Source organism: Protomyctophum parallelum (assembly GCF_964188405.1).
Source record: "Protomyctophum parallelum genome assembly, chromosome: 18".
Taxonomy (NCBI): Eukaryota; Metazoa; Chordata; class Actinopteri; order Myctophiformes; family Myctophidae; genus Protomyctophum; species Protomyctophum parallelum.
Window position 1 is genome coordinate 18,190,670 of NC_139716.1, and position 25,622 is coordinate 18,216,291.

Sequence of the window (25,622 nt, forward strand, 5' to 3'; positions counted from 1 at the left end):
GGACCATGTGGATCATGTGGGACCTACATGGGCTTGCCCACTTCCAACCCATGCAAGTTAGCCCACATGTAGACCACGTTGGAACTACATTGGCTTGCCCACTTCCAACCCATGCAAGTTAGCCCACATGTAGACCATGTTGGAACTACATTGGCTTGCCCACTTCCAACCTATGCAAGTTAGCCCACATGTAGCCCATGTTGGACCAATATGGGCTTGCCCACTTCCAACCCATGCAAGTTAGCCCACATGTAGACCACGTGGGACCCTCATAGTTTGCCCAGTTCAAGCCCATTCCGCATTCCGGTACGCATGTATCCCGCATTGAAACCACATGGGCCCCAAGTGGGCGTGCTGGCTGGGGACACTTAAGACATTTCCCAGAAGCATTACATTTTCAAAAAATATCAAATTTATAGTGAAAACTGAGAACAGCTTTGTGAGCTTGTATAGATCTGCTATTTTCACGATATTTGAAATAGGGCTCAGGTGCGTAATTCATAAGCTCAATACAGTAGGGCCTATAGAAATGCAGTGCAGTCAAAAGTAAGATATTTTGTCTTTGGAATATAGTATCCAAACAAATATACAAATAATCAAGTACAGCTACAGATAAGTAATCAAGTAAAGTACTGACTGACTGTACCTAAGTCAATATATTGTCCACAACTGTTGAACTGATTCTGATTCTGACACATAAGGTGGTGGGACTAGTTTTTAACCAGTGGAAGCTAGGGCAGCAAACTCACCCAAATGAAGCATGACTGTTAACTTAACTTAAAATTATACAATTCAATTCAATGTTGTTCAATGAAAAACAGCCACAAGAAACATATGATTATGTGACATTTTTCACAGTTATAAATACACAGAAAACACAGATCATGTATAAAATGTATTTATTGCAGGGTGACGTTTACATTAATTTATTTCACATTTCTCCTAATTTGTCATAATAGGCCTAATTAATTTAATTTGTGGGGCAATACAGTGTTCTCACTACATAATGAACAACAAAACAAATAATGTTTATTATTAGATTATTACACATTATCTAGTGGGTTAAAATCATTGAAATTAAACAAAGGTTTACAGAAAAGATAAGAGATTTTTCATTAAGTATAGAATTGTTGCTTTTATCTAATGTCACATTTCAACAAGTTCTGAGCTTGACTGTGTAGATCTATATTTTTGTGCGAAAGTTACAGAAAATGGTGTCAGGCTCGGTCCCCGTTTTTCACATAGCAGTTGGCCGTGCACTCCCCCGAGCCCCACCTCCCTGTTCCTCTGGCCTCCGCACCCACCTCCGAGGTGGATAGTCTGGGGGAAATAAATATTGCGTGGCGTTGGCATTGCCTTGGGGGAGTAATAATTTACTATATCGGGTCGCAACTCGAACGGGCTGAGTCGGCTCTAGCGAACTTCGCAGTGCTCAACGCGGCAACTCGAGCACTTTAGCTCGCTTGGTGGTGTCTCTCGTGGCTTCGCTAGAGACTGCGCCCATCCGTTGTGGTTTACAACTAACGACCCTGCAAAAGACCCGGCCGTAACTTGCTCCTCCAAGGGAGCTAGCTCTCTTGGCGCGGCTTGTTACTTGCCTTGTCTACTGAGTTGGAAACGTTACAATAGAGAGTATGCACATGCATGATTTTCCCATCAGGATACGCCCCCCTCATCTAGACTGAGTGGCAAAACATTGAGCAGCATGGAGTGTTGGAGTTTGGAAGCGCCCGTTGGAAATCACTCAACCGTCCTGCGTACCACCTGTTTCTAAATGTCACATAATGCAGGAGGCAGCAAAATGTTGTTGTTGAAAACAAGCACTTCCTAACTCTGACACTTAGAAAAATAATCAAACGCAGGGCATTTCTTGACAGAAAGTAGCTCATGATGTTTCTATGGTGGATTTTTATGAAACAAAAACTTTGCAGATAGAAAGCTTTTCGTACAGCTGCAATGTTGGTGAGTTTATCATTGTTTAATGCAATCAGACAGGACTTTTCTGTTTGGATGAATGGGCTGTCAAGGCCAGAAAGTAGTTTGAGTACACGGTTGTTGGAAAAATAGTGACAGCAGCTGGATTCAAACCCAGGAGGTCTGTATTGGTAGTCTAGTGATTAGCCCATTATACTAGTGAGGTCAGTGGCTGGCAGAATTGGTTGCCAGGCTGTAGTACATTGTGAGAATGCTCCGCCCCGCGGGCGCCTAATACTTCTTACTAGTAGTGGTGGAAAAAGTACTCAATTGTTTTACTTAAGTGAAAGTACCAAAACTGCAATTTAGAACTACTTTGTTACAAGTGAAAGTATGGAATTGAAAATGTACTTGATTAAAAGTACAAAAGTATCGGCATCAAACTTAAAGTACTAAAAGTAAAAGTACTCATATTGCAGAATGTCCCATTTCACAAGTTCAAAATGTGTACAAAATCTATTGAAAATAGCAGATCAATCTACAATCTAGATCTGCTATTTTCAAATGGCCGAAATGTATAGGGTTGAGGTGGTTAATGTATGTTTTCTAATCAAAATTAAAATCGCCAAAGTAACTAGTAACTAAAGTTTTCAAATTACTAAATAAAAGTACTTAGTTACTTAGTTACTTAGTTACTTAGCCAACTATGAGGAAAAACTGCATGGCGTGTCAGACTACATGGAACAGGAAAAGCGAGGCTATACAGGAACAAGGAAATGGTTTTCAGGCTACGGGAATTATCTTGCGCTCCAGTTTGGTCACCCTGTACTTCAGTTTGCTCTGCAGAGCCTCGTGCTCGGCGAGCAGCCGTGCAAAGCGAGTTTGCAGCGAGTCGAACACCAGCGCCATCTTGTCCACCTTCTCCTCCATGTCCTTGGGGTCCGGACCCTGTGCTGCCAACTAGTGGACCGGAGCAGGACGGCAGGCAGGCAGGCAGGCAGGCAGGCAGACAAGACAGACAGACAGACAGACAGACAGACAGACAGACAGACAGACAGACAGACAGACAGACAGACAGACAGACAGACAGACAGACAGACAGACAGGTTATTTATACTGTCTGGGTCAGTGAATTCAAAATTTAAGGACTGCGCCCATTGAGATAAAATTAGCACTTCCGCATTCCATTGTTACAATGGGAGTCAACGCTAGTGTCTCCACTCTCTTACTATATTAATCTGGGTGTGGCTAAAGACAGACAGGTGAAAGGTGGGTGTGGCTAAAGACACACAGGTGAGGTGAAAGGTGGGTGTGGCTAAAGACAGACAGATGAGGTGAAAGGTGGGTGTGGCTAAAGACAGACAGATGAGGTGAAAGGTGGGTGTGGCTAAAGACAGACAGGTGAAAGGTGAAAGGTGGGTGTGGCTAAAGACAGACAGGTGAAAGGTGAAAGGTGGGTGTGGCTAAAGACAGACAGGTGAAAGGTGAAAGGTGGGTGTGGCTAAAGACAGATGAGGTGAAAGGTGGGTGTGGCTAAAGACAGACAGGTGAAAGGTGAAAGGTGGGTGTGGCTAAAGACAGACAGGTGAAAGGTGGGTGTGGCTAAAGACAGATGAGGTGAAAGGTGGGTGTGGCTAAAGACAGACAGGTGAAAGGTGAAAGGTGGGTGTGGCTAAAGACAGACAGGTGAAAGGTGAAAGGTGGGTGTGGCTAAAGACAGACAGGTGAAAGGTGAAAGGTGGGTGTGGCTAAAGACAGATGAGGTGAAAGGTGGGTGTGGCTAAAGACAGACAGGTGAAAGGTGAAAGGTGGGTGTGGCTAAAGACAGACAGGTGAAAGGTGGGTGTGGCTAAAGACAGATGAGGTGAAAGGTGGGTGTGGCTAAAGACAGACAGGTGAAAGGTGAAAGGTGGGTGTGGCTAAAGACAGACAGGTGAAAGGTGGGTGTGGCTAAAGACAAACAGGTGAAAGGTGGGTGTGGCTAAAGACAGACAGATGAGGTGAAAGGTGGATGTGGCTAAAGACAAACAGGTGAAAGGTGGGTGTGGCTAAAGACAGACAGACAGACAGGTGAAAGGTCGTGAGGGGGGAGTGGCTGACCTCCAGGTCCAGCAGTCCGTCTTTCATCAGCATCTGCCGTCCCTTCTCCTCCAGGATGGCCTTGGCATCCGGATACTCCGTCAGCGCCGACATCAGGTCGTCCTTGGAGAGAGAGAACAGGTCCGAGTAGCCGATGCTAACGATGTTAGCCGTACGCCTGTTACCCGCCTTACTGCCTGAGAGCAGAGCAGAGGAGAGGAGAGGAGAGGGGAGGGGAGGGGAGACCGTTATTATACAGCTTGCACTGCGTGAAAAGAGGAGTTAACGGGCAATTATGGGCACTAGATTTGCCCGTAAACCTCAAGTTTAGCAGCATATACAGTAATGTACGGTAATATACAGGTGTGATGGTACAATTTGGGAGTTTACCGGAGTTTGTTGGAAAGTTTCCTTTAATATACACATCCATATTCCATGCTTTTTGCGCAGTATTGGTTACAAATGTAAACTGCTTGTGTTCATATTTATTATACAGCTTGGTTATACATCTAAACAGCTTGTGTTCATATTTGGAAGCCTTAATGTCCATAAATCAGTTGTGATTGGCCTGCATTGACAACATTGTGTTCAGTTTCTGTGATAAATGTTAGTCGCTACATATGGTGGAGGCGATGCTTCCTGTCTCCTGAAACAGGATGTTTATATATAGAGGAGGCGATGCTTCCTGTCTCCTGAAACAGGATATTTACATATGGAGGAGGCGATGCTTCCTGTCTCCTGAAACAGGATGTTTACATATGGTGGAGGCGATGCTTCCTGTCTCCTGAAACAGGATGTTTACATATGGTGGAGGCGATGCTTCCGGTCTCCTGAAACAGGATGTTTACATATGGAGGAGGCGATGCTTCCTGTCTCCTGAAACAGGATGTTTACATATGGAGGAGGCGATGCTTCCTGTCTCCTGAAACAGGATGTTTACATATGGAGGAGGCGATGCTTCCTGTCTCCTGAAACAGGATGTTTACATATGGAGGAGGCGATGCTTCCTGTCTCCTGAAACAGGATGTTTTTTGTTATTTGTTAAATGCAAACGTGAATAAAGTTAAATGCGTGCTTTAGTGCTGTATGATTCTTGCTCAAACTTGAATCTTCATTTTTCCTCCACAAGAATTGAGATCACGATTCTCACACGATTGTCATTTTTTTCCCCTGAAAATATTTATTGTCTTTTGTCTGTAGTTGCTGAACATCACTACGTTCAAAATGTGTCACCTGCATGGAGCCATAACTACTGTGTGGCTTTAAACAGACAACATCAAAGTGCTCGACTTAAAGCTCTCTTAAAGTTTCTCTTTTCCAGCAAAAACATAAGAGTAACTAAAATGAATTGGACAGCCAACTTGTCAAACGTGAAGCGATATAACGCGCCTACAGTTCATTTTCAATGAGACCTGCGTTTTTGCGCGGAGCACTGGGGAGCAGTCGCTGTGCGACAATGCAAGCGTATTTACGTACGTGAGCGCGGTCCCGTGAATTTGTTGCGCGCGTGCTCGTTTCGTTCACACGCCACCCCGCGACTCACCAGACCTGTATTCTGTTTAGCTTTTTTTTTACGCTTGCGTTTTCACGCCCCTCTTGAGAAGACCTCTCGTTGATCCAGGCAACAAGTGCGTTCCTCGCTTCCCGTTTGAAAGGCAACATTTTGAAATGCGTGCGTAGCGTCCGTACACGACTGCGTGTTTTGAATGTGTGTATACCTTTGATAGCCAGGATGCTGATGTCTCCGAAGTAGGCCCCGTCGCTGAGCACCACGAACGTCTTGAGTCCGTCGTCGCTCACCACGCCGAGCTTCCCCTCCTTGATGATGTACATCTCGCGTCCGATGTCGCCTTTCTTACAGATGAAGTCTCCAGGACTGTAGACCTGCGGCTGCAGCTTCAACACCAGCTCTACCAGGAGACCGGCCTCACAGTCCGCAAATATCTTCACCTGTTAACACGTTCATTCATTCATTAGGAATTTAGGATATATTCTCCTGGACGGTATACACTCGCGGCTGTAGCTTCACTCCACTAGCCCATTTTGGGCGTTATGTTATACTTTAACTAATGAAAAATAGCAGATCTACAAGCTCATAGCGCGGCGCCGAGTGCCGCGCTACGAGCTTGTAGTGTGTGTGTGTGTGTGTGTACCTTCTTCAACGTGTCCAGGTGCACGTTGATAGCGATCTCAGCTCGCAGTTTGTCAGGAAGGTAACTCAACACTGACTTCTCATCCACAGCTTTCTTGTTGGTCCACAGGTAGTCGAACCACTTGATCACCCGCTTCTCTAAGTCCTTTGTCACCTAGAGAGAGAGAGGGGTTAATAATATAGGATTACAGTTTTATAAGTGTAACATTATAACAATAAAGATAAAGTTTAATGTTTACTTAGTACAATGTACAAGGTACCTTTTGACTTGAGTACTTTTACTCTATTACATTCTTCCAATTCTCCTCAACGGGTCTCCAGCCGGAGTCCAGACGATGTATTAGTTTATAATTCAAAGGTTATCTAAGTAATTTATAAACTTTGTATGCTGAAATGGTCTCAGTATATCCACTTTAATCACTTTAACTAAAAGCGGCTTTAGGGTGCTGCATCCTCTGATATTATGGTGTTGGACTATTGATATTCATAATTACTAAATATGTATTTAAATATTTCTATTATTTGCATTTCTTTGACCATAGCTGCATTCGTTGGTCTGGAGAGGGCAGTTGTTTGACAGACGGGTTAAAAGGCAGGGGGCTGAAGCCCACTTTGATGTCTATGTGTGCACGACCGTGATTGTGAGGCTCTCTGGTTTTGGTGTGGACATGTGATATCCGTCTCTTTGGTTTTGGTGTGGACATGTGATATCCGTCTCTCTGGTTTTGGTGTGGACATGTGATATCCGTCGTCCTGGACCCTCCTTCCTCCTGCACGTAGACACTAGCCTGGGCAGCGTTCCATTTCGGGTTTATGATCCGGTCGGGAGCAGGTGATAACCTTACATCATGTTGTAGTCATTGTTTTGTCGTCATCAGGCCGGAACCATCGATCTGGAACATCCTTTTCCTCAAACCGGAAGAATACCTTCCCAATAAAAGCGTGACTCGCACTATGCTGCATCAAGGCTTTTATTGGGAAGGTAATATTCTTCCGGTTTGAGCGAAAGGATGTTCTGGTTTAGACGGTTCGGCGGCCTGATCACTACAAAACAATGACTACAACATGACGTAACGATATCATCCGCCAGTGGCGTGCACAGACATTTAGAGGGGCAGGTGCTCAAGTGAAAAAAGGGCACCTTGTATAGCGCGTGGGGATTATAGTGGGAGATTTATAGATTTCGGGGCTTAAATAATATTAGAAGCTTTTTTATCAAGAATTGATCAATATCCCCATGGTCCACATACTGTACAGTATAGCCTACACTGTACAAAAAAACGGCACATTTGTCCAGAGGGAAAGGGGCAGGGGGTGCTCTAGCACCCCCTAGTGTCTATCTGTGCACGCCACTGTCATCCGCTCCCAACTGGACGGCAATTTAGTAACACAGACCAGGCTTTCCTCCGAGTTGGAAAGTCTGGTGACGCGAGGTTACATATAGACACTGAAGTTAGTAAGTTAACCCTTGTTGGCGTCCTCGTCGCAACAATACCTTTCTGAAGCTCATGTACTGTTTAATGGCGTCAATGCGAGCCTGGAAGTCGGCTCTGGCGGCGTTCATGTTGGTGATCATGGAGCCCACGTTACCCACGATGGTGGCGAAGATCAACACCCCCACCTAGTGGTCAGAACAATAACACAATACAATGACACAAATATCAACACCCCACCTAGTGGTCACAATAACACATTACAATAACACAATCAGTGGTGTAAAGTAACGAAGTACATTTACTTAATTGCTGTACTTAAAGGGGAAATCCACTCATTATCAACATTTTACTATGTCATTAATATACCTTAGAGCTGTTGTGTGGATAATAATAATTTGATGCATGTGTACGTGTACTTGATGATGTCATTAAGATGTACTTCACCATGTTAATGATTTTTTTTCCAGACCTACAGTTCTAGGAAACACAGAATGGGGGGACTTTTTTTCTATGTTATAATATTACATATAGTACATACACATAGTAAAATGTTGAAAATGAGTGGTATTCCCCTTTAAGTGCAATTTTGACGGTTTTGTACTTACTTGAGTATTTTCAATTCCCAGTACTTTCACTTCTACTTCACTACATTTTGTATCCAAATATTGTACTTTTACTAAATTTAGATTATTATTACAAAAACATCACTTCAGCCACAATATACATTTCGGCCATTTGAAATAAATAGCCATATCTACAAGCTCACAATGCGTCGCGATCCTTTCTAAATATTGATTGTTCTCAAACTTTTTCACGTCAAGATTCACCGCTGTAGTGAAATGAAAAATACGTTTTTAACACTTTTAGACCATATCCGTGGTCATCTATGGGCATATGGGCAAATTCACATTTTTAGGTCTACTTCCTGAAAACAAAATGTGCTCCGTGATGACGTGTCGAGGCCCACATCAATAAAAGCCAATACAAATTGAGCTCACCAGTTTGATTCCCATGCTTCATTGTCCTCCAACACAGCTGGTTTTGATTAAAGAACTACTCCGTTTTTAATCTCATTCAAGATGACATCCAGACAGTGTATTACTCGTTTTAAACTTAATCATCACGCTAAAATGTATATAGGTTGTGTATAGGTTAGAAATAATCCCCTGGCTTTGCCCCACGTCTCTCTGTCACTTTGTTTACAAACGTGAGACGTCACAGACGTAAAACCCCATAGCCTGGAGGGATGCGACGCTCCGATTGGTTCAGAAACTTCAGAGCCAGCGTTTCAAGCTGAAACTTCAAAATAAAATGCCCAACATTTCCGTTTCACTACACCTTTAAGTCACGATTGTGACAGGCCAGTGACATCATCACGCCGCTATAAGCCACACCCACCAGGAAGTCGGTGACGACGAAGAAGTACTCAGAGTTCTCCACAGGGGGCGGTGTTTCACCGATAGTGGTGAGAGTCAGTGTGGACCAATACATGCTGTACGCGTACTTCCTCGCCAGGCGACGGAAGTCTCCCTGGGGAGACGGATAAACAAACTTATCGTGTCCAAAACCTGGAGGGAGAGAGAGAAAGAGAAAGAGAGAGAGAGAGTCTAACATTCATTATAAGGACAATATTAGTCACCAGAAGCAGAGACGTGTGTTTTCAATGAGTCTAACATAGATGTTAAAATGACCCCAAATGAACCCAAACATGTTTCAAAGTACAGTACTTCATTTTTGTCCACCACTGGTATTTAGCAGAACTCAAATGAAAGTGGTTCTCAAAGTGGGGTCCGGGGAACCCCAGGGGTCCTTGGGGTGGTTCCAGGATCGGCCCCAGCATATTTACTTCATTTGAACCACTTTAAATGTGTAGAGAAACGGAAATGGTGTTCATTTTATTTTGAAGTTTCATCCTGAAACGCTGGCTCTGAAGTTTCTGAACCAATCAGAGCGTCACATCCCTCCAGGCTATGGGGTCTCAAAGTCTGTGACTTCCTGCACGTGAACAAAGTGACATGGGGAAAAAAGCTAGGGTATTATTTCTAACCTATACAAAACATATAGGCCTATACATATTTTAGCGGGATGATTAAGTATGATGAAGTAGTTCTTTAATCAAAACCAGCTGTGGAGGAGGAATCAGGAAGCATGGGAATCAAACTGGTGAGCTTCATTTTTATTGGCTTTTATCGATGTGTATCTCTACACGTCATCACGCAGCACGTTTTCGTTTCCAGGAAGTAACACACAGAAATGAGATTGAGATGATGAGATGATTTGCCCATTTTTTTGGCATCCATTGTTAGGTATGCCCATATGATGACCACGGATATGGTCTAAAAGTGTATTTTTCATTTCACTACGCCTTTAACCCTATAGTCTATACTTTGGCTATTCAAGCAATAGCAGATCTACAAGCTCACAAAGATGCATGCATGGGCCAGCCCCTAGTATGTTTGTCAGAAACCGTTGAGGGCTGATTTCACCGCTGTACGTGCCATACGGACAGGAAGTAGGAGGTATATACATACCGATGGCCTTAGAGAAGGAGTAATACAGACAGGCGTTCCAGTGGATGATGATTACGATGTACATGACCAGATTACTGATACGCAGAAGGTTGGGGAAGTTGGTACGAGTTTCTGTCCTCTGGAAGAACTCCAACATCCTAAACACACACAGGAGAGGAATACCCTTTTAGACCTGAGGCCAATTCTCAGGTCTACAGTTTTCAGAAAAAAATACTTTTATATGTCAGTGGTTCTAAACTTCTTTCATGTCAAGGACCCCCAGAATTATCTGTATTGATTGAGTGTGTCTGCGTGTGCGTGCGTGCGTGTTTGTACTCACCTGTTGTAGCGCAACAGCTTGTTCATTCGTATTTCGGGGTACAAGGTACCGAACACGAGGAAGAGGAAGTCCGTGGGGATCATGGAGATGCAGTCCAGTTTGAACTGAGTGCTGTTTTTATAACGATCCATGAGTTTCTGACCGTCCTTCACCAAGAGACCCTGTTCAAGATACCCTGCACGCGCACACGCACACACACACACACACACACACACACACACACACACACTGTTATTATAACGGTCTATGAGATTCTGATGGTCCTTAACGAGAAGACCCTGCTCCAAATACCCTGGAGATACACGCTCATGCACGCACGCCTGCATGCGCGCACACGCACACACACGCGCCGGCTTCACACCATGCAGACACACCACACTCCCCCAGGTTCTCAGGAAGTTTCAGGTCGCACTGTTCTCGAGATGCTATATGTACACACGCATCTATACGTATGATACTGTATGGGCATATGGGTCCTCTGCGATATCCATGTACAGTATGTCTGAGTTTGAACTTCAAAGTGATGCGGTCGGGTGTTTTTTTGAGAAGCAGGGAGTCCAGGGGGCCGGCCGGGTTGGTGGTGAAAGAGGCCGTTTGTTTGTTGTCTCCCTCCCCCCTCCCCTCCCCTCAGTGTCTTGCTCAAGGACAATTTGACACTAACTCTGGGGGAGCCCGGGTTCGAACTGGAGACCTTGTGGTTACAATCCAGCCACTCTACCCCTGATCCACCGCCGCCGACAGTCATTTGCTTCCCCGATTGGCCAAACCGACTACATCGGCTTTGCCCGCAGAGCCCAGCAAAGCCTTTTTTTTTGAGAGGCGCTATAGCCATGCACAGCTTTGTGTGTATGTGTATATGTATGAGAGGCGCTATAGCCATGCACAACTTTGTGTGCATGTCTATAGCCATGCACAGCTTTGTTTGTATGTGTATGTCCATGCACAGCTTTGTGTGTATGTGTATGTCCATGCACAGCTTTGTCTGTACCGATATGTCCGCTTGAGTTAAGAGCGGCCCTCACGTCACACAGGTGTGACTTCTTTGTTTAAAGAGAGGCCAAATCCACTTAGATCCCAGAAAGGTCCCTGTGTCGCCAAGGGCGCAGTGCCGAGTTGGAAGAGCAGCTGCATGCTGGGAGATCACATCATCCTGTTCGGCAGGAACTGGTGTACAATAATCCTGTCCTATAGTCTGAAGACGTCCTTGTACATCCTGCCCGCCAGCACGCCCACGTGGGACCCATGTGGTTTCAATGCAGGCTACTTGGGTACCAAGTGGGCGTGGGCTTGAACTGGGCAAATAATGTGGGTCTCATATGGTTTTCATATGGTGTAACTGGGCATGGGTTGGAAATGGGCAAGCCCTATTACACATGTTCTAAATATGGGCTAACTGGCATGGGTTGGAAGTGGGCATGCCCATGTAATTACACATGGTCTACATATGGGCTAACTGGCCATGTAGGTCCCACATTGCCGACTTGGGTCCCATCTCAACCACCTCAAAACCATATATGGGACCCACGTGGGGGCGTGCAGGCTGGGCTGGACCAGAGTCCTAGTCTAAGACGTCCTGCACATCCAGGAAGTGAGTCCTAGTCTGAAGACCACATCCGCCGGGAGCTGGAAGCCATGACCACCAACAGTACGCTCTGTGCGTGTTTGCGTGTGTATGTGTGTGTGTGTGTGCGTGTGTGCGTGGGTGGGTGTGTGTGCCTGCGTACCGGTTCTCGTTCTAAAGGCCATGTCAGCGAGGTAAATCAGGTCAGCCAGCGCATCAAAGAAGAACCATTGGTTCAAGTAATCCATCTGGAGGTCCTCGAAAGAAGCCCTGCGCACGCACACACACGCACATAATTAATATAGTACATGTTCAGTCCCATATTGTGCTGATCGTCAGATGGTCAGTGTGAGCTATGCATGTCCACTTGAAGTGTTAAACACTGCTGTTGTGTTCTTTCAGAGATGTGGTGCCGATCGGAGCCACAGCGTGCCTGCGGCCCCCTGGCCAGCCCCACTTGGTGTGGCTATTGTTACGGCACACCCCTGACCAGCCCACTGAGCATTTGAGACCACTAAAATAAGTATAAATGGGTTATAACTGGTGTACACTTCCAACATATTAGGAATTTCAAAATTCCATACTTTTTTCAAATTTCGGGCCTGATTTTAACAAGCCTGTGGGAGTGAGTGACCCCACTTCCACAGGCTTGTTAAAATCATAAAAGCATGCTTGATACTTTCATCTTATTAGTTCACAGAAAAGAAAATTACTTAAGTTATTTTCTATCAATTACACACCCCATGAAGCCTTCATGGACACTTTTTTTGTGTCAAATTCCTGAGCCAAAACATTTCTCTCTGCCGGTCATTGATAGAAAACAAGTCACTTTGGGGTGAACTACATGTTCTTGATTATAGGATACAGTAATACTATAGGAAACAGTCCATGTGTGTGTGTGTGTGTGTGTGTGTGTGTGTGTGTGTGTTACCTGGCTATGATAAAGATCCAGTTATACATGACAGGGACGGTAATGAGAGCCAGCCAGTGATAGTACTGGTTTCCTGCTGGGTCGATCATTGCCACCTCCTTAGCACTGTGCACGCACGCACGCACGCACGCACGCACGCACGCACGCACGCACGCACGCACGCACGCACACACACACACACACACACACACACACACACACACACACACACACACACACACACACACACACACACACACACACACACAGTTAGCCCATAAGCCACACGAGTCATTATACCCTAGGCCTAGTCTATACAGTGGCGTGCACAGACATTTTGAGGGGAAGGTGCTCAAGTGAAAAAAGGATGCGGCGCAAGGAGACTTTTACCACTGAGATCGCCTTTTGACGCATTTTTTTAATATACATTGATTATGGTTCACAACTCTGTTCTGTACTCGCTGGGGAACGCAGTTTTCAGAAGAATCTCTGACACTTCTTCCAGGCTGTTTTTGGATCAAAAACCAGTTTGATTTGTGGCTTATTTCTATAAACGACATGAACGCCGGTTACAAAATGTATGTTTTGGGTGAATTAAATAACATTTGCGGGACACGTTACATAGCAATTATTCACTTCCTGATTCTCCGTTTCCGGGTGAAACGTCTTTCAATTCAATACCAGTTTTAATAGTGTGTGAGATTTTAGATTTTGGAGCATACAGTAAATAATAGATTATAGAAGCTTTACATTTTAAAATTCAAAATTAACAAATTGTTCAAAAGGGCACATTTCTGTCCAGAGGGCAAAAGGGCAGGTGATCTAGCACCACCTAGTGTCCTAGCTGTTCACTGCACGCCCCTGACAACATGGATAATGAAATTCCTCTCACAGTTCCTCCGCTGCTTTCTTCTCCTTCTCCTCCTTGGCCTTCTTGGCCGCCTCCTCTTTCTCCTTCTTCTCCTGCTCCTCTTTCGCAAGCTGTATCTTCTCCTCCTTCTCCTTCTGCTTCCTTTCCTTCCTCTCCTGCTTCTCCTTCCTGTGCGTGTGTGAGAAAGAGAGAGGAGTAAATAATAACTAATAAATAACCTCTTTCTCCACCTGCTTTTCCTTCCTGAGAGAGAGAGAGAGAGAGCGAGGGAGAGAGAGATAGAGAGAGAGAGCAAAGAGGTTCTATAGCCTAATTCCAATACCCACTTGCTCACTCACACTCGCTCACTCCAGCATGGTGGAGTTACGGTGAAATTTGTGACCTGCCGAAATTTGTGACCATCTTGTGTACTAAAAGGAAGGCAGTCCGCACACTGATTTACATCTCCGAGGGTAATTCATTTGAAGTAGGTACAACGTTTCGACCACAACAGGTCTTCGTCAGGTATACGCAAACAGAGTAGGCATGTTATATACATGGGAGTTAATTGACAATGAACAAGCCATTTTTCCAATGAAGATAATTAGACCCACATCTACAGAGTGAGGCTGAGTAGAGTAATGTCAAGCCAAGGACTCATAGAATATAACTCTTAGTGGCACTAATATAAGGCCAACTGTTAAGGCCAACTGTTAAGATAAAATACGTTATTCTCCATAGAGAGAAACTTCTGCGAACCCCTTAAGCCTGAGCGAGTGACGTCAGGACTTCAGCACTCTATTAATGAAGGAGGTGCAGAATGAACAAGACAGACTCACTCTTTCTTCTCTTTTTTCTCCTGCTTTTCTTTCTTGGTTATTCTCTTCTTTTTCTTCTCCTCCCCATTGGCCTCCAGCCCCTCCCCATTGGCCTCCGGCCCCTCCCCTTCCTTTTCCCCCTCCCCCTCCTCTGCTTTCTTCGCCTCCTCCCTGAAAAACAAAAAACAAACAATAAAACACCCATCTGTAAGTCTAGGTACCGTAGTGAAAAGTGATTTTCTTTTGTTAAAATAAGTGTTAAAAAGATCTATATAGTGATAGTACTCATCCTATATAGTGTTTGTTCAGTATGGGTCTCCATGTCTCTCCATCTTTTTATTAAACAGAAAATGCATTTTCAGGTCGGGATACCAATTGTATACAATCAGGATAAGAAAATGCAGTCAGGATACAGATTACAGACAAGTGGAATTGTAATTGTAAGCAAATAAATGATCGAGCTGACACAACATTTTTACTGGAACACAAATTTTAAACTTATAAATAGCTATACTATCTCTCTCCTGATTGGCTGAAAATGTGTTACCTACCTAAAAAATAATTCTAACGAGCTGGAGAGACAGGGTTTGTTACTGAAAAAACACATCACAATATAGAGCTATTTAACACTGTTACTGAATCAATAGCAATGATATCCGAATATAATGATTTAACCTTGTGTGTGTGTGTGTGTGTGTGTGTGTGTGTGTGTGTGTGTGTGTGTGTGTGTGTGTGTGTGTGTGTGCGTGTGTACGTGCGTGCGTGCGTGCGTGCGTGCGTGCGTGCGTGCGTGCATTACTCTTCTTCCTTGTTGTTGCTGTTGTTGACGTTAAACAGAGCTCCTGCTCGTTGTTTGTTCCTGAAACAAAATAAACACAACACACATCACTTCCTGTACACACATCACTTCCTGTATAGAGGGTATATGTGCATGCATAAGGTGATCGAGTGGCAAAGTGAGTTTATTGTTATTTCACATTGTTTAATGCAATCAGATATAGGACTTTTCTGTTTGGATGTATGGGCTGTCAATCAGATAGGACTTTTCTGTTTGGATGTATGGGCTGTCAATCAGGTAGGACTTTTCTGTTTGGATGTATGGGCTGTCAATCAGATAGGACTTTTTGTTTGGATGTATGGGCTGTCAATCAGATAGGACTTTTCTGTTTGGATGTAGGCTAGCCTGACCTAAGCAGAGACATTTCTGGCCTAGATGGGAGGGTCGCGCCTCAGAAAAGCGCGCACCCTGATTGGATCTCATCGATCTGTTCGTCACCCCCGGCCCCTCCTCTCCCCCCTAGTGCAGCGCTACGTCACATCATTTAGAGCGACGCCCACCCGGAAGGGTTGACTCCCACTTTTAGACTGGTTCAGCCCACGGCTTTTTCCAGGCTTTCATCTTTCGCGCAGACGAAATGAAAGCCTGGGTATCGAGGCTAGATGTAGGCCTATGCAGGGCTGTCAAGGCCAGAAAGTAGTTTTTTGCCACTCAGTAGGCGTCTTTCGTAGCCAGACAACTATTCCACAATCTCCGAATGCTATACACCTCCCGAAATCCAAGTAATCTGTTTGTTATTTCCGTTCACAAAAATATATTTTAAAATATCTTTAAATTTTATAATTTTTTATTTTAATTTCTGCTAAGCACCATATATGAAAATAATAGATATATGATTTCTATTTATATTAGGATAAATTTGCATGACCGTAAAGAGGAAACGGAAGTGGGGAGGAGGCCTACTTCCGATTTATATTTTACTCATGATCAGAGCTTCCGTTTCTCCAGACTGTATGACGGAAGCATTTGAACATTGCGAGAGGCAACAGATATATAAAAACTAGACTAAAATCTCAGGGAGGGAATAGTGATTATTATAGTTATTTTATTTAAAAATCTGCTATTTTCGGTATCCGCCGGTCTACAAATCAACCATCATTCACTGTCTGCCAAAATACGTTTTTTTGTATGGAATTTTGAATATAAATATAGGATTAAAATAAAGGTGTAAACGTAGCTGTGTTACATTAATACTTACTATCTTGTGAAACTATAAAGAGATTGTGCATTTTCTGTCAGAGATAGACACCCATAAAGAGATGTTAGCTTTATCTATTATCATAATGATCGGATCGGGAGCAACAACACGTGATCGGGACATCCTTAATATCAATATTATATCCATATCAGGTATTAGACTGGATATTGTCTGCATGTCATTTTGGATATAATGTGATATGGCATAAGTGTTCTATAAAAATATAAATATCGGATCAGAAAACATCTGTATATCGGCAGATACTCAAAACCAAATGATCGGATCGAGTGCAAAAAAACGTCATTGGGACATTCCTTGTTTTTTGTGTTAACTACATCCACTGTAAATTGAGTGGACTAAAACCCAGCTAAGACTAAACATATTTCAGATGACTATACAAAAAAACAACTTTATTCTAAAGATTCTATGTCTAAAACTAAATAAAAATGAACACCGCACCTGTACTTTGCCCCGCCCCCTTCTGGCCTCTCCCCCTCCATGTCCTGGAGAGCGATGGTGGGCGTGGCCGCGTTGTGGGAGGAGCCAAACAAAGTCCTTATCACCGACATGGTAAGGCCCGCCCCCCACTTCCTGTAGAGAGAGAGAGAGAGAGAGAGAAGTGTTTGACTGTACTCATGTTACTGTTTATACATTTCTCTAATAAACTATTCAATCAATCAATCAAAAATGCAAAATCGTCTGACACCATTGGCTTCTACTGCTCTGTCATCTGATTGGACAAACAATCCTTAACGCTGCAAACCCCGCTGTGATTGGCCAGTATTGTCACTGTGATTGACAGTTCTCGTTTTTGCAACGTTGCCTAACGCTAAATATACCCCTAACCCTATACCCCTAACCCTATACCCATAACCCTATACCTCTAACCCTATACCCCCAACACTAAACCCATAACCCTATACCCATAACCCTATACCCATAACCCTATACCCCTAACCCTATACCCATAACCCTATACCCCTAACCCTAAACCCATAACCCTAAATATACCCCTAAACCTATACCCGTAACCCTATACCCCTAACCCTATACCATAACCCTATACCCATAACCCTATACCCCTGAACCTAACCTCAGTAAAACTATGTGCTCCATTTTCATCTGATCTTTCTAAATACACTGTTTTGGGATTTAGCAGTGGGGAAGGGGTGTTCCCCCACTGAAGTTGGTATTTTGGTTACCTGTCTAAATCCCTAAAACACCTCCGTTACCCGTTATATTATGCAAAGGTGCCGTTCTTTTTTTTCCTCCAACCCGCACAGAGCCAAGAACACTCGTCTTTTCATTGAGTCACAATGGACACAATGGACACAATGGACACAAGGAAGTGGCAGCCTGGCGGCACTCACTTCTGCTGATTATAGGAAAATTACAAAGAGATGACGTGAAGCTCTACCAAACTAATTTGGCACGGCTTACGGGTATAAATTACGGTTGGTTTTAAACTCCACTATCGTCTTCCCAAATGTGTGTGACCGAAATAGCAATTTAGGGGAAAGCGTGCCAACACGCCCATGACCACACCTCTAGGCGCAAATACCGGTGTCTGCAAAAAAGATAGCGGGTGACGCTTGACCAAAATACCATTAAGGGACAGAATAAGTTCCTATATTCGTAATCTTCAGGCAGCGGCTGATTTGCGGGCCACGTCTCGGGTAATCGCGGCGACGGAATTGGAGCCCTATATGCCTAGCCTGCATGGCCCATGCAGCCGCTGTGATGTCTGATATAGAGGGCCGGATCCTATTGGTTCACCCATCCGAGCTAATTTATCCCATTTAGGCCTGACGTTGGAAAATAATTAAAAGTCTTCTAAATCCCGACAGTTTTCTGAAATACCTATGTTTATCAGTGGTGCTCGATATTTCATGACCCCAAACATTATTTGTAATTAACTCGTAGTGCGGCACTACAAGCTTAAAACCATCTTGACCCTTTGGTGTGGTTATAGGGCTTAACACACTCTGCACGTCCCTGCTTAAAAGGACGCCTCCTCCTTCCTTGTCTCACTTGTGCTCTCTGTTCAGGTCTCTCTCTCACACACACACACACACACACACACACACACACACACACAGAGAGAGAGAGAGAGAGCTCATCTCAGCTCACTATTTTTGTTAGTTTTTCTCTCTTCAACTTTGAAATTCAACATATAGTGTAATTCGTATGCGCATGTGAAGTCTCTTTAAGGTGTTTATAGTGGTGTTTAAACGCAGAGGAAGGAAGTGTTTTCCAGGTGCAGACATCTGATGCTTTGCTTCGAACCAGGCTGCACCTACAAACATGAGCCTTTGCACGAGCCCTTTGTGAAGCATCTCAGTAGAACTCACGGATATCCACAAGGTGTAAGTTATTGAAAAAGACACAAATTATTAACACATAATTATAATTTAGTTTCATGCATTTTAAATTGACCAGGATCATTTGTATTCAACAGAGCTCTGAGCTTAAAGTTGCCCTCGAAAACACTAGGCGGAACAATGCCTTGCAGCTGCTGGCCGAGTCACCCGGGTTTCGGTGCTGCAGTGACCCTTTGGTGCCCTCGGCTGGCGAGCTTGACCTTCCTGGCGGATGATGTAAGTACAATTGTTTCATTTTTAAGAACGTGTGTGTGCCAGGCAACAACAACATTAGCCTACTGTGACAAAGCTAGTAACAACCCAGGGTGCGGAAGGACACGACACAGGCAGTTGGTTTCAAGTAGGCTGTTTATTCCGCTTAAGCCAGGGAATTGGTCATCAAACAAATCTCCGTCATTAACAGGAGCCTAAACTAAAGTGTAACAAGTCACAGTGTCCTCAATGTGAATCCTATAACATGAACTAAACAGTCACCGTGTGACATTACAACAGGCAGGAATGTAGAGTATTGTGTGCAGGCTCTGTCTGGACCCAGCCTCTCACTGCAACAGAGAACACATGCTCACTAGCCTCCTTATATACACAGCAGCTGTCCTTCATTTAATTGACACAATATGCTGCAGGTGCGCCTGTGAGCTGGCAAAGCCAGCCCTGTCACCCCACTCACAGACACCTTGATCCCGCCCCCTGCCACACCTACTAATGAATATTAATTTTAATTAATTTCTACTCGTCCACATGGGTGTAGAAGTTCCAGCAAAAGCCCATCCAGCCCCTCTCCAAGACCCCCAGCAGCACCGCCTGTTCCGCATGGTGAGGCCCAAGTCCCCCCAGAAGTGAAATTGGGTACCGTGGTCGGCACTGGGCAGTAGGAAAGTGTGGGCACTTTGGGGTATAGTGGGCACTATAGTGAAATCATGACATTGGCGGGAAATGTGCATGCATAATGCATGCACATTTCTGGTTACGACCTAAGGCAGTGGTTCCCAAAGTGCGGTCCGGGGACCCCCAGGGGTCCTTGAAGGAGTTCCAGGGGGTCCCCAGCTAAATGATAGTTTGGACCCAAAATGGACCCTTATGGGTCTGTAAGTCTCACAGTGTTACAAATAGTTCCATACACTCTCAGAGTTAAATTAACATTGATTTATATGAATTGTGGTCCACAGAGATAGAAATGCCATTAAATGGGGGGTCCGTAGACTACTGCAGGTCATACTGGGGGTCCTCGGGTTGAGAATCACTGCTAGAGCCGTAAATATCTTCTCTTATGGGGGTCATTGGTATATCTTTTCAAATGGGGGTCCACGGGCTAATTACTGTCAATTTGAATGGGTGAAACGGGGAAAGTGTCGGGTCGGAACATCCGTCAGATGTATTTCCCCCAGATACAATATTACTTTTTGACCAATCACAAGATTTGTTTCTTTCACGGAGAACGTAAACAGATTTGTATATCGTCAACATCATTTCTTGAGCGGTATTAGTTCCTCCAAAATCATCAGAAAGGAGGTGAACATTTTTTACCTATTTCTCTTTTGTACATAATGTGTTGTTATATTTGTTGTTGACATGTTATTGTGTTACGTTTATGCTCGGCTGATTAATTTAATACATAAGACCACAGTGGAAACAAGTCCCCGGGACTTTTGTTGTGTTATCCTTTTTGCCTTAATGTCTGACTGTACATCTATGCTGTTTACATTTATAATCATTTAGTTTGTTTAATTTGTACTTGTAGACCTGAGGACGATTCTACAAAACATCTTCTAAAATGTTTCTATGTCAGTTGTTCTCAAACTATTTCAAGGACCCTAGAAGAAATATATGTAATTGGCCGTGGCAACCCATCTCAAAATATGTTGTTTCGGGGACCCCCAAGAAGTAAAGATTTGAGTTAAAAACGTCACCACCTTTTCACGATTTTGCAAAAATAGCAGAGGTACAAGCTCGTAGCACGGCACTTGGTGCCGTGCTATGAGCTTATAGATCTGCTATCAATACCGAAAGGGGTTCCCGCCCAGAATGGGTTAAAGTCCGGAATTCCAAATTTACTTGAGTAAAAGTACAAAAGTATTGGTATCAAAATGTACCAAAAGTATAAAGTAAGTAGGCTACTCTTTATGCAGAATGTTCAATTCAAGTTTTCAAATGTATACAAATATTTTGAAAATAGCAAATCTACAAGCTCACAATGCGTTGCATTGCGACTAGGGGTGTAAGGATATATAGTAACTGCATCGAAAAATCGATTTTAATTTCATGAATCGAAGTATATCAAAATGAAAACAGCAACATTGACGTTGATGTATCGTATCGTTTTGCAATGGAAATAATCGGTATTGAATAGTTTTGCTATATGCAAACAATACACTGACACGAAAACGCGTATTCAGGGCGGAGTCACCACCCCCAGGGTAAGTTGTGATTTGCTCTCGTTCACTGCAATGCAATTTGCGGCATTTCCAAAACAATATTGTGCAGAGTAGCGATTATCAAACGTATTTGCAATGCCATACGTTGAAAGATCTGTTGCCCGTGGACAAGGCACGTTACCTCCGCAAGTTAGATATTATCGGCATAGATGTTTGTCCGTATGTGATTAAGGATTGGAAAAAGTCGCATTGGCAGCCATAGAAAATTCTGCCCAGGGTAGAAAAACCGGATGTGACGTTTTTGGGCGTTCCTGTCTTGTTCCGTGTCAGTGTATAGATTGCATCAATACTACATTTTTGTGTGTGGTATTTAGCAATTTTTAGAAGGAAAAAAGAAAAAGAGCTGTTTAATTACTTAGTTTAAAATAATGTCATTGTATTTTAAATAGTTACTGTATCGATTTTAAATAATTTAATCGTATCGCCATAATGAACCAATATGGTCCATGTATCGTATCGTCAACCATGTATCGTATTGCTGTTAAAATGTATCGTTACACCCCTAATTGCGACGCATTGTGTGCTTGTACATATTTTATTTTCAAAAGGCCGAAATCTATATAGGGCCAAAGTGGTTTAAGTAGCCTGTTTTGTAATAATATTAAAAAGTAACTATAGTAGCTATATGTTTTCAAATACATGTATAGTGGAATAACAAGTACAACAATTGCCTCTTAGATGTAGTGGAGTAGAAGTAAAAGTATACTTGGATAATACTCAAGTAAAGTACAAATACCTCCGAACAGTACTTAAGTACAGTACTCAAGTAAATGTACTTATAGGCACTTTCCACCACTGTTCATAATATAAGAATGCAAAAAAACACGTCTTCACTTACCACTTACTAGTTTCTCGGTCAGTCTGTCTGTAGCCTGAGTAGGACCTGACAGCTGTCAGTCAAAGTCGTTGGCATGTAAACAAAGCCCACCCCCCCTCCTCCTCTTCAAGATGTCCCCCAAGTTTAGAATCCAACAAGAACCCTACGAACGAGAGCGAAACAGACAGAGAGAGAGTGAGTGAGTGAAAGAAGGACACTGTGTGTGTGTGTGTGTGTGTGTGTGTGTGTGTGTGTGTGTGTGTGTGTGTGTGTGTGTGTGTGTGTGTGTGTGTGTGTGTGTGTGTGTGTGTGTGTGTGTGTGTGTGTGTGTGTGTGTAAGCTGATCATGACCCTGGCATGGATAAGGGGATTAGTGCATGTATAGAATAATAGGTTTGATCGATCTATCTATCTATCTATCTATCTATCTGTCTATCTATCTATCTGTCTATCTATCGTAATAATAGTGCTTTTATCCAAAGCCCTTTACATACATTCTGCATTACATTCACCTCTCTCTCTCTCTCTCTCTCTCTCTCTCTCTCTCTCTCTCTCTCTCTCTCTCTCTCTCTCTCTCTCTCATTTTATATTTTTTATCCCACAATTTTGCAACCCATTTTTTCACCCAGTGTCAATTATCAAATGTAATCCTGGGCACTACATTTCCTCTGCCAACCTCTGGGGGGGGGGAGACGGGGGGACGACCCACAACGACAGCGGACTAACCTCATGCTTCCTTCTATGCATGAGGAGTCCAAGCTGCTTCTGTTCACCTGACAGAGGGGAGTTTCCCCGGCCGGACGTAGCACGTGGAAGGGACACGTTATTCCGACCAGTTCCTTTCCCCCTCCATCCTGGTAGTTTAGAGACCAGGATTACTGCATGTTTTTTGTGAGGGGACACGAGGAGAGAACATGAAAACTCCACACAGAAAGGCCCTTGGCTTTCGCCAACCCCGCCTCGGGTATGGGTACTGGTGACGTGGAGGAGAGTGCACGCCTCCAGCGCCCACAGCGTCCCCAGCCGGAATCCATCCCAGGACCTTCTAGCTGTGAGGCGACAGCACTACTGACTGTGCCACCGTGCCCCCACCTCTCTCTCTCTCCCACACACACGAACGCGCGCGCACGCACAAACACACACACACACACACACACACACACACACACACACACACACACACACACACACACACACACACACACACACACACACACACACACACACACACACACACACACACACACACACAGCAGCAGCTCTGCTCCATGGGGGGTGGGGGTGGGGGGGTGGGGGGGTGAGGAGGGCAGAACACAGCCAGAGAGAACAATTTCGTTTTAATAGTGTGTACGAGGCCTCAGACAACCACTACGCAGACAACCATGTACTACTCAGAAAAGAGACAAGAGAAGATGCTGAGTCAGCCTTCTGCTAATCACACACACACACACAAACACACACACAAACACACACACACACACACACCTGTGCGTGTTAATCCCAGTGTAATCTGGATTATGCCGGTTGTGTGTTAACAAAGCATTATGTGTGTGCACAGCCGCACACACACACACACGCACGCACGCGCACACACACACACGCACGCACGTGTAACCAAATGGATCCTTACAGATCCAACATTGTTTTTTGTTAATCATCGAATGAAATGTGGGAGGTCGGCAAGAGAAAGTTTAAAAAATCAAAGCAAATACCGGTAATTCGAAAATGTTATTTTTGTGCTTTTGTGTTTCTCTTCTTTATATATTAATTTACTGTTGAAATGTAAAATTTATATTTCAACGAAAGGACCTGTAAAACAACACAAAAACTAAGGCACTGGTGTCGTACTTCTGGTTTACCGGAATGGGGTTCAACTCCCTGCAGTGCCCTGCTCAATGTTTTTTTTCAAATCCTCAAAAATGATGAAAAACGGCGTGCTATAGTATGCCGTACGGTATGGGCCATAGCCCATGTTCAAAAATGATGAAAAACAAGGTAATTTTTTTTTTTAAATTCAAATAACGATGGGCTATAACCCATGTTTTTTTTTTTTTTTTTTTTTCAAATCCTCAAAAATGATGAAAAATGGCGTGCTACAGTATGCCGTACAATATGGGCTATTGGACGTCTAAAAATAGACGTGTTTTAGACGTCTATTTTTAGACGTTTTTTAGACGTCTATTTTTAGACGTTTTTTATCCCATTTTTAGACGCACGTCTAATAGCCGGCTATTACTCAGTGGGATGATCAAAAATGATGAAAAACGAGGATTAAAATAGCGTGATGAAAAAGCGTGATGAAAAACGTGATGAAAACTTTTCATCACGCTTTTTTATCACGTTTTTCATCACGTTTTCATCACGCTATTTTCATCACGCTTTTTCATCATGCTTTTTCATCACGCTTTTTCATCACGTTTTTCATCACGCTTTTTCATCACGCTTTTTCATCACGCTTTTTCATCACGTTTTTCATCACGCTTTTTCATCACGCTTTTTCATCACGCTTTTTCATCACGCTTTTTCATCACGCTTTTTCATCACGCTTTTTCATCAAGCTTTTTCATCACGCTTTTCATCACGTTTTTCATCACGCTTTTCATCACGCTTTTTCATCACGCTTTTCATCACGCTTTTTCATCACGCTTTTTCATCACGCTTTTCAAAAAAGCGATGGGCTATAACCCATCGTTGTATGGGCTATTAGACGTATGGGCTATTAGACGAGCGTCTAAAAATGGGATGAAAATGTCTAAAAATAGACGTCTAAAACACGTCTAAAAATAGACGTGTTTTAGACGTCTATTTTTAGACTTTTTTATCCCATTTTTGACCATGGGCTATAGCCCATACTGTACGGCATACTATAGCAAGCCGTTTTTCATCATTTTTGAGGATTTGAAAAAAATGAAAAAAAAAAAAAACGATGGGCTATAACCCATCGTTTTTTTTGTTTTTAATTTTTTTCAAATCCTCAAAAATGATGAAAAACGGCGTGCTATAGTATGCCATACAGTATGGGCTATTAGACGAGCGTCTAAAAATGGGATAAAAATGTCTAAAAATAGACGTCTAAAACACGTTTTTTATCCCATCTTTGACCATGGGCTATAGCCCATACTGTACGGCATACTATAGCAAGCCGTTTTTCATCATTTTTGAGGATTTAAAAAAAAAAAAAAAAGATGGGTTATAGCCCATCGTTTTTTTTTTTTTCATTTTTTTCAAATCCTCAAAAATGATGAAAAACGGCGTGCTATAGCCCATACTGCACGGCATACTATAGCAAGCCGTTTTTCATCATTTTTGAGGATTTGAAAAAAGAAAAAAAAAAAAAACGATGGGCTATAACCCATCGTTTTTTTTTTTTTTTCATTTTTTTCAAA

The 25,622-nt window shown here is 43.4% G+C and overlaps 1 protein-coding gene across 1 annotated transcript; it reads right to left on the reverse strand.

The window, feature by feature from the left end:
* Positions 1-2,697: 2,697 nt before the first annotated feature.
* On the reverse strand, positions 2,698-13,941 carry cnga1b (cyclic nucleotide gated channel subunit alpha 1b; the record flags this gene model as incomplete). The annotated part of the gene is made up of 11 exons (XM_083789452.1): positions 13,795-13,941; positions 12,924-13,028; positions 12,156-12,262; positions 10,432-10,606; positions 10,113-10,249; positions 8,980-9,149; positions 7,641-7,766; positions 6,147-6,299; positions 5,712-5,943; positions 4,015-4,190; positions 2,698-2,874 (listed from the first exon to the last, which is right to left on the reverse strand). Exons 2-11 carry the CDS (start codon positions 13,010-13,012, stop codon positions 2,698-2,700), a joined length of 1,542 nt encoding a protein of 513 aa, XP_083645578.1. The 5' UTR covers positions 13,013-13,028; positions 13,795-13,941.
* Positions 13,942-25,622: the final 11,681 nt, after the last annotated feature.